This window comes from Mustelus asterias, chromosome 29 (assembly GCF_964213995.1).
Source record: "Mustelus asterias chromosome 29, sMusAst1.hap1.1, whole genome shotgun sequence".
In the NCBI taxonomy this organism is placed as follows: domain Eukaryota; kingdom Metazoa; phylum Chordata; class Chondrichthyes; order Carcharhiniformes; family Triakidae; genus Mustelus; species Mustelus asterias.
Window position 1 is genome coordinate 17,580,936 of NC_135829.1, and position 16,729 is coordinate 17,597,664.

General features: G+C 45.9%; 1 protein-coding gene across 3 annotated transcripts; it reads left to right on the forward strand.

Moving 5' to 3' along the window:
- Positions 1–1,067: 1,067 nt before the first annotated feature.
- On the forward strand, positions 1,068–12,627 carry LOC144480427 (hydroxylysine kinase-like). 3 transcript variants are annotated; one of them, XM_078199838.1, is made up of 5 exons: positions 1,068–1,114; positions 4,262–4,598; positions 4,800–4,939; positions 7,087–7,270; positions 11,216–12,627. In XM_078199838.1, exons 2-5 carry the CDS (start codon positions 4,271–4,273, stop codon positions 11,683–11,685), a joined length of 1,122 nt encoding a protein of 373 aa, XP_078055964.1. In that variant the 5' UTR covers positions 1,068–1,114; positions 4,262–4,270; the 3' UTR covers positions 11,686–12,627. The 3 variants fall into 3 exon arrangements, with proteins under 3 accessions (XP_078055964.1, XP_078055966.1, XP_078055965.1); XM_078199840.1 differs by lacking the exon at positions 1,068–1,114 and adding an exon at positions 1,211–1,302; XM_078199839.1 differs by lacking the exon at positions 1,068–1,114 and adding an exon at positions 1,236–1,346.
- Positions 12,628–16,729: the final 4,102 nt, after the last annotated feature.

The following is a 16,729-nucleotide window of genomic DNA, read 5'->3' on the forward strand; positions in this document are numbered from 1 at the left end:
ACTGAGCCACCATGCCTCAAATTCCCTCTAAATCTCCTGCCCCTAACCTTAACTCTATGCCCCCTGGTTATTGAGCCCTCTACTAAGGGGAAAGTTTTTTCCTATCTATACTATCTATGTCCCTCATAATTTTGTGCACCTCAATCAAGTTCCCCCTCAGCCTTCTCTGTTCTAAGGAAAACAACCCCGGACTAATCAACCTCCCTTCATAGCTGAAATGCTCCAGCCCAAGCAACACCCTGGTGAATCTCCTCTGCACCCTCTCTAGTGCAATCACATCCTTCCTGTGACATGGGCGGCACGGTAGCACAGTGGTTAGCACTGCTGCTTCACAGCTCCAGGGACCTGGGTTCGATTCCCGGCTCGGGTCACTGTCTGTGTGGAGTTTGCACATTCTCCTCGTGTCTGCGTGGGTTTCCTCTGGGTGCTCCGGTTTCCTCCCACAGTCCAAAGATGTGCGGGCTAGGTTGATTGACCATTCTAAATTGCCCCTTAGTGTCCCGGGATGCATGGGTTAGTGGGTAAATATGTAGGGATATGTGGATAGGGCCTGGGTGGGATTGTGGTTGGTGCAGACTCGATGGGCCGAATGGCCTCTTTCTGCACTGTAGGATTCTTTGATTCCTACAGTTGATGTTTTATCCACATCACTGGATATGCCTACTGTAAAAAAAAATCTCAGTTGCTCTCGATCTCGGATCTTTCTTTGACTTACACGGCACGGTGGCACAGTGGTTAGCACTGCTGCCTCACAGCGCCAGGGGCCTGGGTTCAATTCCGGCCTCGAGTCACTGTCTGTGTGGAATTTGCACTTTGTCCGTGTGGGTTTCCTCCGGGTGCTCCGGTTTCTTCCCACACTCCAAAGATGTGCGGGTTAGGAGGATTGGCCGTGCTAAATTGCCCCGAGAATGTGTAGGTTAGGTGCAGTGATGCCAGTGCAGACAAGGTGGGCCGAATGGCATCCTTTTGCGCCATAACAATTCTGTGATTCCGCTCCTGTGAAGACTTCTTTGAAAGAGGGGAACAAATGTTCAGCTATTTGTAAGCACGGGGATGTATTTGTTTGTGGTTCCAGATGGAGGTGTCACAGGAAGGATTATCACAAAGATTCTGAGTAGGTTTTCTGAACTTGTGGGAGTACCCGGGCGTCAGCAAGAGAGCATGCTGTGAGTTGGAATAAGCAGTGTGCATTGTAACAAAGCTGTGTGTGTGAACATTCGGGACAGATCCGGGTGTAGCCATTTGCAGCTTTTGAACTGATTGTCGGAAGAAGATTCCCAATCGTCTCCATTGGTTACCAAAGTTAGAATTCAGTAACTCTGCAGAAGCTCGATTCAGACCTGAAAGTTTGTTCAGTTTTTAACTCTCAAGTTGCCAGTCTGTGTTCATTGAGATTTCCTCTGTAAATTTCCTTACTGTTCGAGTCTGAGTGAGTGAGCTGTCAGATGCAGTAATGATGTTATTCATTAAACAAATCGAAATGGAGCTTTTAAAAGTACCCCTCATGGTCTCTCCCTCCCCATTCTCTTTCTCTCATCACCCTTTCCCCAATTTTTCGACCCTCTGTCTGATTCCGACTCACCTTAAGACCAATTGAGATGTACAGGAGTCACAGAGCAATACAGCACGGAAACAGGCCCTTCGGCCCAACCAGTCCATGCCGGCCATGGTGCCCTCCTAGCTAGTCCCCGGATCCCTCTAATCCTTTCCTATCCATGTACTTATCCAAATGCTTTTTAAATGTCGCTGTTGAACCTTCCTCAACCACTTTCTCTGGCAGCTCATTCCATATCCTCACCACCCTCTGTGTGAAGATGTTGCCCCTCAGGTCCCTTTTAAATCTTTCCCCTCTCACCTTAAACCTACACCTTCTAGTTTTCAATTCCCCTTCCCTGGGGAAAATACCATATGCGTTCATCCTATCGATGTCCCTCATGATTTTATAACATCAATAAGGTCACCCCTCATTCTCCGATGCTCCAAGGAATAAAGTCCTAGCCTGGCCAATCTCTCCCTATAACTCAGGCCCACTAGTCCTGGCAACACCCTCGTAAATCTTCACTGCACTTCTTCCAGTTTATCTGTGTCTTTCTTATAACAGGGTGACCAAAACTGTGCACAATACTCCAAAGTGTAGCCTCACCAATGACTTGTACAACTGTAACATGATGTCCCAACTCCTATAGTCAATGCCCTGACTGATGATGGCCAGTGTGCTAAATACCTTCACCACCTTGTCTACCTGTGACGCCGCTTTTAACAAACTATATACTTGTACTCCTAGGTCCCTCTGTTCCTCAACCCTCCCCAGGGCCCTGCCATTCACCGTATAAGTCCTACCCTGGTTTGACTTTCCAAAACACAACACCTCACACTTATCCGTATTGAAATCCGTTTGCCAATCCTCGACCCACTTCCTTAACCGATCAAGATCCCCCCTGTAATTTTTGATAGTCTTCTTCGTTATCAGTGATACCTCCTAATTTAGTATTAACCCCAAACATACTAACCATGCCTTGTATATTCACATCCAAATTATTTATATAATGTGTGAGGTTAGTGGGTGTTCAGGATGGGGAAGTTTGAGTTAGGCCCCTCTCCCTATTTTTAGAGTCAGAGTTATACGCTAAAAACCTCCAGCCTCCTCCGGGGCTGGAATTATCTGGTGTCGCTGCAGTGAATGGAGTTTTAGCTAAGCGCCAAGTTCTCCATTCTCACTGGCAGCAGGGTGGGAATGGATGAGATCGGGGAATCCTGCCCATAGATTTTTACAGCACAGAAAGAGACCATTCGGCCCTTTGCGTCTGTACCAGCCATCGAGCAGCTCTCTATCCTAATCCCATTTTTCAGCAATTGGTCCATAGCCTGGAATGCTACTGCCTTCCAAGTGTTAGAACATAGAACAGTACAGCACAGAACAGGCCCTTCGGCCCACATTGTTGTGCCGAGCTTTGTCTGAAACCCAGATCAAACTATTTCCTCCCTACCATCCCGAAGTACTCCATGTGCCTATCCAATAGCTTCTTAAATGTTCCTAAAGTTTCTGACTCCACTATCACTGCAGGCAGTCCATTCCATACCCCAACCACTCTCTGAGTAAAAAACCTACCTCGGACATCCTTCCTATATCTCCCACCATGAACCCTATAGTTATGCCCCCCAGTTACCACTCCATTCACCCGAGGAAATAGTCTTTGAACGTTCACTCTATCTATCCCCCTCATCATCTTATAACCCTTGTTAAAGGGCCATTTTCCACATTAATGGAGATTGATTGAACGCGATGCTGTCGACTGCAGTGGAGGAATGGGCAATGAATCAGAAATATTACAAGGTGGGCCTGCACTGCTTATATCCCCTGAGGCTCCCACTCACCACCATCTCCCTGACAAAATCTATCTTCTTATCTTAAAGTTTATAATCTGTTATTAACATCATCATATTCAGGAACAGCAATAGTCTTAGACCAGTCTGTGATGATTCTGTACCTTTAAGAAATATATGTATATCATGTTTCTTGTAAGGGGTATGTTTAGAAATCAGATCTGCTTTGCAAGATGCCAATTTGTCCAGCAAAACCTTTAAATTGGTCGCTGGGAGCAAGGATACATATTAAGTAGAGCTTGTCCATTTGTGTTTACTTGGGTCTCCCCTGAGGGTTTCAGTGTAGAGTTTTGATTAGGTTGACTGACAGGGACAGAGTCATGTGCTTAATGGGAGGGGCCAAGCTTCCAGGGAAAAAAATATTGTTTCAGTTTCATTTTAAAATACAAAGAGTTGCTGCATGGGCTGCCAGAAGAAAACAGGTGTCTCTCCCTCTGTCTCTCTCACTCCAAAGGTGTTCTGGAAGCTCCAAGACCTAAGACAAGCAAGTATACCTGCCTGTGTTTTGCTAACTAATTTTAAAGAGGTTGAGTCTATGAGAGGAATATTTCTTGAAATGCAACTGATTGCAGTAGGTTAGCAGTTAAGATTTGTGTCTTGTAATGTTTAAATATTGCTCAATTGTTAAAGGTTAAGCTACTTCATTTGTTATAGTTAAACTATGTTGTTAAATAAAGTTTGTTTTGATTAAAAGGTTCCCAGTTTTCAGTGGAATCGCGCCTGGATTGAAACATCTTATCCTCACACGAATGTCAAATATAGACAATTTAGATAAATAGATAAACACTGTTTGAACAATTTAAGTTAAGAATAAACTAAATTTGTGGTGCATCGCGTTCCCTTATTTAATCAGTTTCATTATCTCGGTGATTCTCAGATATCCTCCATGGAGAAACCTGTTCTAATCAAACCCTCGCTGAGTGAAGCCCAGGCTGTTGAGTTGGTCGAGCGGTTGTACGGCCTGAAGGTCTCCAGTGTCCGACCAATGCCCAGTTACGACGATCAGAACTTCCACGTCCTGGTGTCTGAGGGGCAGGAGAGTGGAGATCACAGTGAGAGCTATGTCCTCAAAGTGATGAACTCTGTCGATAGCCAAGATGCCAATTTGACAGAAGCACAAACGGGAGCCATGATGTATTTGAGTGAGAAAGGGTTTCCTTCACCCACTCCAATCCCAACCATTGATGGCCAGATTATGTCATTGGAAACTATTGGTGAGTATTAGTTACTGGGCTCAGGTTACAGTTGACCAGTCAACACACCCAGTATTTCAAATTCTCCTTTTTATAGACGTCCACATTTACATAAATCATTGCAAATACTAGAATTAATTGGAAATCAGTATTTATTGAGATCATTCAGCTCCCGATACACGAAGCTAATTTAACAACAATACTGGGCATTATCTTTTCCAGATTGTGGAGAAGAATCTAAGATCCATATGGTGCGGTTACTGAGCTACTTGCCTGGAACCCCATTGGCCCAGATGCCGATAGGACCTCAGATCTTGTACAAAGCTGGCCGGACACTTGCCCAAATGAACCGTGTTCTTGCAGTAAGTCAGAGCGTTTTACCTGTGGAATTATCTCCAGGAAGGGTTGTGTGTGCACCCCGCCCCAGGATACAGTGAGGCAGTTCAATGTGTGTGGTTTGATCGATCTTGTAACAGGTCAGAGCCACTTCGAAGCTTCTTTAACCCGACAGCACAAAATATATTGTGAAGGGAATTCTTTCAAAAGCTTTCCTCATTATTTGTGGTCAGCGGATACCATCGAGGTGATTCTAAACATCAAAGAGAAGAAATCTAGTCACATCTTTGATTTGATTTATTATTGTTACATGTATTAGCATACAATGAAAAGTATTGTTTCTTGCACGCTATACAGACAAAACATACTGTTCATAGAGACGGAAATGAGAGTGCAGAATGTAGTGTTACAGTCATAGCTAGAGTGCAGAGAAAGATCAACTTAGTGCAAGGTGGGTCCATTCAAAAGTCTGACAGCAGCAGGGAAGAAGCTGTTCTTGAGCCGGTTGGTACGTGACCTCAGACTTTTGTATCTTTTTCCCGATGGAAGAGAGAATGTCCGGGATACGTGGGGTCCTTAATTATGCTGGCCGCTTTGCCGAGGCAGCGGGAAGTGTAGACAGAGTCAATGGATGGAAGGCTGGTTTGCGTGATGGATTGGGCTACATTCACGACCTTTTGTGGTTTGCTGCGGTCTTGGGCAGAACAGGAGCCATACCAAGCTGCGATACAACCAGAAAGAATGCTTTCTATGGAGCATCTGTAAAAGTTGGTGAGAGTCGTAGCTGACATGCCAAATTTCCTTAGTCTTCTGAGAAACTAGAGGCGTTTGCAGCTTTCCACCGATAGCTGGAGTGTGGAATGTCTTTTTCCTTTATAACAAAATGGTGAAAGATATCCATATATCCCACACAAGCGCTGTTTCGTACCAGTTCAGTGCTCTTATTGATGATTATATCCAAAGCCAGGACAGTAGGGGGGGTGATGGCCTAGTGGTATTAAGGCTAGACTATTAATCCAGAAACTCTGCTAATGTTCCAGGACCTGGGTTCAAATCCCCTCAGGGTAGCTGGTGGAATTGGAATTCAATAAAAAATATCTGGAATTAAGAATCTACTGTTGACCATGAAGCCATTGTCGATTGTCGGAAAAACCGATCTGGTTCACTAATGTCCTTTAGGGAAGGAAATCTGCCAGCGTTACCTGGTCTGGCCTACACGTGACTCCAGAACCACAGCAATGTGGTTGACTCTCAGCTGCCCTCAGGCAACTAGGGATGGGCAATAAATGCTGGCCAGCCAGTGAAGCCCATGTCCCATAAATGAATAATAAAAAAAATTTTGATATGAGTTTCTTGAAGATTTTCCCAGATGCTGATGGTCACAATGGAAGAAGGGACAACACAATGGACAACATTCCATTGGGAGACTTTGGGGATGGAATCTGATTCCTGCTGGTTTATTAAGTATTGAGTTTAGAAGGATGAGGGGGAGATCTTACTGAAACTTACAGGATACTGCGAAGCCTGGATAGAATGGACCTGGAGAGGATGTTTCCACTAGTAGGAAAAACTAGACCAGAGGGCACAACCTCAGGCTAAAGGGACGATCCTTTAAAACAGAGATGAGGAGGAATTTCTTCAGCCAGTGAGAGGTAAATCTGTGGAACTCTTTGCCGCAGAAGGCTGTGGAGGCCAGGTCATTGACTGCCTTTAAGACAAAGATAGATAGGTTCTTGATCAATAAGGGGATTAGGGGTTATGGGAAAAAGGCAGGAGAATGGGGATGAGAAAAATATCAGCCATGATTGAATGGCGGAGCAGACTCGATGGGCTGAGTGGCCTAATTCTGTTCCTATGTCTTATGGTATCAACTAGCAGATATTTGCGGCGAGATTAGTATCTTTATTGCAACAATGCCTATTTAAATCCATATCTCAGGCCATTCAACCCCTCTTATTCTATCTCCATCTCATTCTGTTCATCTCCCTTGTATCATCCTCATCCCAACCCCATCGCACATTCCCCACTCCCACACCTTATGTGACCCCCATGGTGTTCCCCTCCCAGGCTGCCCTCCCTCCCTTGCCATGTCCAGCCCATGCCGCCACTCTTCCCATTGCCATACTCTCGCCACGCCTTCACCCCCTTGGTGATGGATTTGTCTCTTTGTCAGGAATTCCAGCATCCGACCCGGAAGAGTCTGCAGCGACAGGATTTCCTCTGGAAACTCTCGAACACGCACATGCTGGACGAGTACCTTCACGCGCTGGAGGAGGGAAGTAATCGCCAAGTTGTAGAGCAAATTATTCAACAATTCAAGGAAAAGATACTTCCAAATCTCAGCAAGTTTCGTCAAAGTAAGTGGCCGCCACAATTAGCAGACCAGTTACCAGTGGGCATCGATTAAAGCGGGGGGGGGTTGAGGGGAAATTATTTTAAACAGATAGAGGGAGTGGAGGGTTCGGGACTCATAGAAGCAGAAAGATTATAAAACATGCAACCCATGATTGCATAGAAACAGACAAAGAACAGTACAGCACAGGAACAGGCCCTTCGGCCCTCCAAGCCTGCGCCGATCATGTTGCCCCATCTAGACCAACCGCCTGTATCCCTCTATTCCCCGTCTGTTCATGTGTCAATCCAGATAACTCTTAAATCTGCCTAATGTGTCTGTCTCAACCACCTCACTTGGCAGTGCATTCCAGGCTCCCACCACCCTCTGTTTAAAAAACCTTCTCCCTCACATCTCCACTGAACCTTTCCCCCCTTATCTTGAACTTGTGCCCCCCTTGTAATTGTCATTTCTGCCCTGGGAAAAAGCTTCCAATTGTTCGTCCTATCTATATATTCCTCATAATTTTATAAACTTCCATCAAGTCGCCCCTCAGCCTCCATCTTTCCAGGGGGAACAATCCCAGTTTATTCAATCTCTCCCCATAGCTCCATACCAGACAACATCCTGGTAAACCTTTTCTGTACTCTCTCCAAAGCCTCCACGTCCACGCACATAGTAAATAGAAGCAGGCCCTTCGAGCCTGCTCTGTGGGTCACTGTCTGTGTGGAGTTTGTACGTTCTCCCCGTGTCTGCGTGGGTTTCCTCCGGGTGCTCCGGTTTCCTCCCATAATCCAAAGATGTGCGGGTTAGGTTGATTGGCCATGCTAAATTGACCCTAGTGTCAGGGGGACTAGCAGGATAAATGTGTGGGGTTACGGGAATAGGGCCTGGGTGGGATTGTGGTCGGTACAAACATGTTGGGCCGAATGGCCTTCTTCTGCACTATAGGGATTCTATGGGGCAATTACCAAGGACTGAAAAATGGAGGGTAGGAATTTCAGGCTGTGTTTGGCCCTGGAACCAGAAAATCTCTCCTGGTCCGCAAACTGCCCGATTCCCGAGGCGGGCGGGACAGGAAAATTCCGCCCAGAATCTCAGCCGCAGACATCTGATGGGCTGATTGGTTGCCTCCTCTCTGATGAATTTCTATATGACTAGAACCAATCTCATCACATGTCCAATGATATCCTCAGAAGGATCATTCATATTAGTAAAATAAGACCTCAAAATAATTTTACCAATGGGACAGGGAGGTAGAATCTTGTCTATTTCGAACGTTTGGTGATTCATTGGCTCTTAGAAGTTTCAAAAGTCTGACATTTGTTGCTGCTCTTTGAAATTGCCCTTACAATTCTGACAATACCACACTTAACAAACATGCCAGATCCTACAGGAGAAAACTGTTAATTAAAGCACCCCATTCTTTCCACAAGCTTTTCCCTTGTCCTCATCAATGTTCACCTTCTTGGCATTTATAAAGGTGAGGAAGTATTGCTGCAACTATACAAGGCATTGGTGAGGCCGCACCTGGAGTATTGCGCACAGTTTTGGTCCCCTTATTTGAGGAAAGATGTAGTATTGGAGGCAGTTCAGAGGAGGTTCACTCGATTGATTCCAGAGATGAGGGGTTTGTCGTATGAAGAGAGATTGAATGGTTTAGGCCGATACTCTCTGGAATTTAGAGGAATGAGGGAAGATCAAATTGAGGTATACAAGATGATAAAAGGATAAAGTAGACGTGGAGCGGATGCTTCCTCTTGTGGGACATTCTAGGACGAGAGGTCATAGTCTTAGGATAAGGGGCAGCAAATTTAAAACAGAGTTGAGGAGAAACTACTTCTCCCAAAGGTTGTGAATCTGTGGAATTCGCTACCCCAAAGTGCGATGGATGCTGGGACAGTGAGTAAATTTAAGGAGGAGTTAGACAGATTTTTAATTGGTAATGGGTTGAAGGGTTATGGGGAGAAGGCAGGAAAATGGGGATGAGGAGCGTATCAGCCATGATCGAATGGCGGAGCGAACTCGATGGGCTGAATGGCCTAATTCTGCTCCTATACCTTATGAACTTAAGAACAGTTGTTAATATTTCAATGTAATTCATTAGCACTCTGGGACATCATCAGAACATGATAAGGTGCTGCACAAGAATACAAGTCTTTTTTTGATTTGATTTGAATAATTTATTATTGTCACATAGTGGTATACAGTCGAAAGTATTGTCTCTTGCGCGCTATACAGACAAAGCACGACAGTCATAGAGAAGGAAAGGAGAGAGTGCAGAATGTGGTGTTACAGTCATAGCTAGGGTGTAGAGAAAGATCAACTTAATGCGAGGTAGGTCCATTCAAAAGTCTGATGGCAGCATGGAAGAAACTGTTCTTGAGTCGGTTGGTACGTGACCTCAGACTTTTGTATCTTTTTCCCGACGGAAGAAGGTGGAAGAGAGAATGTCCGGGATGCGTGGGGTCCTTAATTATGCTGGCTGCTTCTCCGAGGCAGTGGGAAGTGTAGACAGAGTCAATGGATGGGAGGCTGGTTTGTGTGACGGACTGGACTACGTTCACAACCCTTTGTAGTTTCTTGCGGTCTTGGTCAGAGCAGGAGCCCATACCAAGCTGTGATACAGCCAGAAAGAATGCTTTCTATGGTGCCTCTGTAAAAGCTGGTGAGAACCGTAGCGGGCATGCCGAATTTCCTTAGCCTCCTGAGAAAGTAGAGGTATTGGTGGGCTTTCTTAATTATCGCAGTTTCTTTCTTAACTGTAGCGTCGTGAAATGCCATTTTTAAAAATGGTTTTCTCATCATATTTATTATCTATGAGTCAGATGGTGGGCAGCTAGGAGATATACAAGGGCTGCTATTGGGGTAACTCTCCCTCCCTGTGTGGAGAGTTTTCCCTTGGTAAGATTGGTAACTCATGGGACATTATAATGTGTTATTGTGTAAAAACTCAAAACCCTAGTGCACTGTGGCTGCTCCTGCACTCGGTACAATTTTAGAACAACACCTCATTCTATTATCACGGGTATGTGTGAAAGATGCAATTCTAATGGAGGAAACCACAGGTTTGATTCATTCCTATTTGAAATGTACATTGAAGTGCAATATCTGTTCAGTCTTACAATGAACTAAATTTTGAGGGAGAAATTCTGTTTCAGTGAGTTTTTCTGGGACCTTGCTGCAGTTGAGACTGTTGGAAGTAATTCCATAGTTATGCATCGTAAAGAGTGGCTTCACCAATGATCGGAGGTCATGGCTGGGATTCTCCGGCCGTTTACGCCAGTGGGATTCTCCAGACCCGCTGGCAGCGCATCCCGCCCCCGTTGGCTTCCCGCCGACGCGGGGTGACGTCAATGGGAATTTCCGTTGACAGCAGGCGGGGTCCAGAGAATTCCGCCGCTAGCGAACAACGCAAAGTTGTTGAACCCCACCACATTTACCCTGTCAGTCCCAACGGGAAACGCACCAAGCTTCCTATCGATGGCAGCACTTCCTCTGGGAGAATCGCACCCGTTTGTCTTTAGTGATAAATGATAAGACTTCAGCCAGGATAATGAGGTTGGCTTGCTAGAGTATAACCGCTGGGCCACCGCAGGGGCTGGGGTGAATTATCGACCCCGACAGTCACATTTTAATTTGACGTTTTAAGTTTCCTTTCTACTTTGCTTTTTAGTTTGGGCTGTTCCCCCTCCTTTTGGGGAGCTGCCCCTTTTAATTTGTCCTTCAGTTAATTTGATTTAATTTATTTGTTTGGTATTTGAAAAGAAATCTAATTGATGGTTAAATCAGAGCGCCTCATGCTCCCGATTTAAAGCAGGTGTGTCAGATTCCCAGCCTGCATTCAGCAAGGAACAACTGGAGAGCTGGTTGTGTACAGATGTATGGTGTAAATAAAGTAACTTGGTGACGGGACTTTCGCCTCCGTGGAGTAATTACAAAAATATTGCAATGTTTGTGTCTTTACCAGGCCTAAATCACGGAGATTTCAGTCACACCAACATTCTAGTACAGCCGGTTCGACCTTCGTCTGGGCACTGTGACCCAGCACGCCTCCAGCAGGAGTTGGAGATCTCTGGTATCCTGGACTTTTCTGACATGAACAATGGGTATTATGTATCTGATGTGGCCATTTCCATAATGTATCTGATGCTGGAGAGCAGCGACCCCGTGAGCGTTGGAGGCCACGTTCTGTCAGGCTTCGAGAGTGTGATCCCGTTGGGCCCCGAGGAGCGAGACGCGGTGTTCCTGCTGGTTCTCTGCAGGTTTTCTCAGTCGCTGGTTCTGGCGAGATACAACATTCTCCTGTACCCTGAAAACGAAGAGTACCTCCTGACCACAGCAAGAACTGGCTGGAAGTGTTTACACCAATTGTGGTCGCTGGGTAAAGGGGCAGTGGAAAAGATTTGGTTCGAGACAGCAAAATCCCACAGTACTTGACACAGTCCCTGCTGGGTTCTGTGTATCCCCAGACACACTGGCTTCCAGCATAACAAGGGCACTACTAAAGGGAGAATCATTGAAACAATGTTAACCGATAGATTGGCACCCGGAATTATATAAATGTTTTAAGATCTTCATTCCTAAGATACATTTTTTAATCCATTTTTTTCTTCCTTATGGCTAGCTTTCTGTTGCTTCTCCTGATTCAGTAAGAAGTCTCACAACATCAGGTTAAACTCCAACAGGTTTATTTAGAATTACGAGCTTTCTGAGCGCTGCTCCTTCATCAAGTGAATCTCCAGATTCAGCTGTAAATCTGTAGACCTCTCTACAACAATTGAGACTCGCATCAGAATTTCCTTTGTCCAGTCCCAAAATGGTGCATCCAACCAGTGGGAGGAATATCTCAATGGCAATTGGCTTCACTGACCTCTGAACCTGATTGAGCTGTGGACAATGATGACCAAAGCAAGGAAGAATTAATCCGCACAGTTGCTGACCACATTATGGACGATTATGACCATTCCATCATTAGCGGTCGTGACTTAAAACTGCCTGGCCCCTTTAACTCTGGATCAACTCTGCATCTCTATCATTTAATACGCTCCTCAAAACATGATCCAGCCATCAAGGGTGGCACAGTGGTTAGCACTGCTGCCTCACAGCACCATGGACCCAGGTTCGATTCCGGCCCTTGGTGACTGTGTGAAATTTGCACATTTGCCCTGTGTCTGTGTGGGCTTCCTCCGGGCGCTCCAGTTCCCTCCCACTGTCCGAAGATTGATTGAAATTTATTTATTGATTTATCAGTGTCACAAGTAGGCTTATATTAACACTGCAATGAAGTTACTGTGAAAATCCCCTAGTCGCCACACTCTGGCACATGTTCGGGTACACTGAGGGAGAATTTAGCATGGCCAATGCACCTAAGCAGCACGTCTTTCGGACTGTGGGAGAAACCTGGAACGCCCGGAGGAAACCCACGCAGACACAGGGAGAACGTGCAGACTCCACACAGACAGTGACCCAAGCGGGAATCGAACCCGGGTCCCTGATGCTGTGAGGCAGCAGTGCTAACCACTGTGCCATTTTGCTGCTCAATGTGCAAGTTAGGTGGGTTGGCCATGATAAATTGCCCCTTATTGTCCAAAGATGTGCAGGTTAGGTGGATTGGCCATGCTAAATTGCCCCTTAGTGTCCAAAGATGTGCAGGTTAGGTGGATTGGCCATGCTAAATTGCCCCTTACTGTCCAAAGATGTGCAGGTTAGGTGGATTAGCCATGATAAATTGCCCCTTATTGTCCAAAGATGTGCAGGTTAGGTGGATTGGCCATGCTAAATTGCCCCTTAGTGTCCAAAGATGTGCAGGTTAGGTGGATTGGCCATGCTAAATTGCCCCTTACTGTCCAAAGATGTGCAGGTTAGGTGGATTAGCCATGCTAAATTGCCCCTTAGTGTCCAAAGATGAGCAGGTTAGGTGGATTGGCCATGCTAAATTGCCCCTTAATGTCCAAAGATGTGCAGGTTAGGTGGATTAGCCATGCTAAATTGCCCCTTACTGTCCAAAGATGTGCAGGTTAGGTGGATTAGCCATGCTAAATTGCCCCTTAGTGTCCAAAGATGAGCAGGTTAGGTGGATTGGCCATGCTAAATTGCCCCTTAGTGTCCAAAGATGTGCAGGTTAGGTGGATTGACCATGCTAAATTGCCCCTTAGTGTCCAAAGATGTGCAGGATAGGTGGATTGGCCATGCTAAATTGCCCCTTAGTGTCCAAAGATGAGCAGGCTAGGTGGATTGGCCATGTAAAATTACCCCTCAATGTCCCAAGATGTGTGGGTTAGGTGGATTAGTGGGGCAAATGAGCGGGGTTATAGGGATAGGATGGAGGGTGAGCCTGAGTAAGATGCTGTGTCAGAGAATCAGCGCAGACCCGATGGGCTGAATGGCCTCCTTCTGCACTGTGGGAATTCTATGATTCTATGACTATCCATTCTAATATCACCCTTTGTGGATCTGTCTCCCCCGTGCGAGTGTCTTGGAATATTTTACGAAATTCAAGGAGCCACAGGAATACAAATTACTGTCACTGATTAAACTTGGCTATTCTTCTTTCCCCCATCAACATTGGCACTCCCTCTGAATGTTTGAATCTGTCTTTGGAACGAGAGCTGTCACTTTTACTTTTGCGAGGTCGTGAGGAACTCGGGGTTGAATATTGATGATAATTAGAGCAGATTAATTCTTCCCTGCTTTGGTCATCAGTGATCAAAGGTTCAGAGGTCAGTGAGGTCGGCTGCCAAGGAATACTCCTCGCTGGTTGGATAATTATATATCAATTGTGTCCAATTAATTGCAGGTGGAGGCGTTTCCCTTGAACATATATAATGACAAATTTATTGAACTTGTGGGCTGGGTTATGTTGAAAAATACATGCTTGTAATATTTTACTCTGTAAATAAGTGTAAGACTGTTTTACCCTTCACCCGCTCGGGGGTGCGGGGGGAGCAGGGTGGCACAGTGGTTAGCACTGCTGCCTCACAGCGCCAGGGACCCGGGTTCGATTCCCGGGTGTCTGTCTGTGTGCAGTTTGCACATACTCCCCGTGTCTGCGTGGGTTTCCTCCGGGTGCTCTGGTTTCCTCCCACAGTCCAAAGGTGTGCTGGTTTAGGTGCATTGGACATGCTAAATTCTCCCTTAGTGTAACCCGAACAGCTGCCGAAATGTGGCAACCAGGGGATTTTCACAGTAACATCATTGCATTGTTAATGTAAACTGACTTGTGACACTAACAAAATAAATAAATAAACCTGCGATGCAGTTGTACTCGCCTTGACCCGTATGTGACTCCAGTCCCACACCGACATGATCCATTTTAATGCCACAGACTTGGTCTGAGTCCAGAGTGAGAATTTGGGGAATACTGGAATTGTTGAGCAGAGGGCTTCAGCAACCTTCAACACCATCATTCCTACAAAACTCATCTCCATACTCCGTGGCCTGGGGCCTGGCTCCTCCCTCTGCAACTGGATCCTGAACTTCCTATCCACAATCAGTAAGGATAGGCAACAACACCTCCTCCACGATCATCCTCAACACCGGTGCCCCACAAGGCTGAGTTCTCAGCCCCCTACTATACTACTTATACACCTTTGACAGTGCGGCCAAATTCCCCTCCAACTTGATTTTCAGGTTTGCTGACGACACCACTGTAGTAGGTCGGATCTCAAACAATGGCGAGACGGAGTACAGGAATGAGATAGAGAATCTGGTGAACTGGTGCGGCAACAATAATCTCTCCCTCAATGTCAGCAAAATGAAGGAGATTGTCATTGACTTCAGGAAGCTTAGTGGAGGACATGCCCCTGCCTACATCAATGGGGATGAAGTAGAAAAGGTCAAAAGCTTCACGTTTTTAGGTGTCCAGATCACCGACAACCTGTCCTGGTCCCCCCATGCCGACACGATAATTAAGAAAGCCCATCAACGCCTCTACTTTCTCAGAAGGCTAAGGAAAATTGGCATGTCAGCTAGACTCTCGCTAACTTTTACAGATGCACCACAGAAAGCATTCTTTCTGGCTGTATCACAGTTTGGAATGGCTCCTGCTCTGACCACGACCGCAATAAACTATAAAGGGTTGTGAATGAAGCCCAGTCCATCCATTGACTCTGTCTACACTTTTCGCTGCCTCGGAAAAGCAGCCAGCATAATCAAGGATCCCGGACATTCTCTCTGCCACCTTCTTCCCTCAGGAAAAAGATACAAAAGTCTGAGGTCACGTACCAACCGAGTCAAGAACAGCTTCTTCCCTGCTGCCGTCAGACTTTTGAATGGACTACCTCACATTAAGTTGATCTTTCTCTACATCCGAGCTATGACTGTAACACTACATCCTGCACTCTCTCCTTTCCTTCTCTATGAACGGTATGTTTCATGCATATAGTGCAAGCAACAATACATTAAGTTAAAAAGTTAACGTTTATTTCATACATGTGACACCAATAAATGAACTCAAATAGTTTATTTCATATTTTCTGTTGTTATTTCAGGTATTTTATATCTTTTTCAGATTTTTTCAAATTTCAGATTTTAGTTTTATTTCAGTTTTTTTTATTTCCGATATTTTATTTTAATTTTAGGTATTTTTATTTCGGTTTTATTTGAGATGTGTGGGTGTACCTACACCACAGGGTCGGCAGCGATTCAAGAAGGCAGCTCACCACCACCTTCTCGAGGACAACTAGGGATGAGCAATAAATGGAAGGCTTTGCTGCTGATACATCCCAGGTGGGTGGCACAGTGGTTAGCACTGCTGCCTCATGGCGCTGGGTCCAATTCCTGTCTTGGGTCACTGCCTGTGCGGAGTTTGCACATTCTCCCCGTGTCTGCGTGGGTTTCCTCCGGGCACTCCGGTTTCCTCCCGAAAGACATGCTGGTTAGGTGCATTGGCCGTGCTAAATTGCCCCTTATTGTGAGTAAAGTGGAGTAAAGATGTGGGGTTACGGCAGTGGTTCCCAAAGGTGCGGCGCGAGAGGATGGTGGGAAGATTCAAGGACAATCAAAGAAACATTTAAACATTCATGTATAGAAACCCGTAGAAGTTTCCAGATTTCATGCCATCTCTCTTTGTGTTGAGACTTAACACCAGTGAGGCGCGCCGCACCCTTTGGGAACCCTTTGGGTTACGTGGATGGGGCCTGGGTGGGATTATAGAATCATAGAATCCCTACAGTACAGAAAGAGGCCATTCAGCCCATTGAGTCTGCACCGATCACAATCCCACCAGGCCCTACCCCCATATCCCTACATATTTTACCCACTAATCCCTCTAACCTAAGGAGCAATTTTAGCATAGCCAATCAACCTAACCCGCACATCTTCAGACTGTGGGAGGAAACCGGAGCACCCGGAGGAAACCCACGCAGACACGAGGAGAACGTGCAAACTCCACACAGACAGTGACCCAAGCCGGGAATCGAACCCAGGTCCCTGGAGCTGTGAAGTAGCAGTGCTAACCACTGTGCTACCGTGCCGCCCATTG

Excerpts from the sequence above, each read along its gene's own strand:
- LOC144480427 (XM_078199838.1), top strand. The coding sequence starts at position 4,271 with ATGGAGAAACCTGTTCTAATCAAACCCTCGCTGAGTGAAGCCCAGGCT. Across the intron at positions 4,599-4,799 it reads TATGTCATTGGAAACTATTG|ATTGTGGAGAAGAATCTAAG; the intron begins GTGAGTATTAGT and ends TATCTTTTCCAG. Across the intron at positions 4,940-7,086 it reads AAATGAACCGTGTTCTTGCA|GAATTCCAGCATCCGACCCG; the intron begins GTAAGTCAGAGC and ends TCTCTTTGTCAG.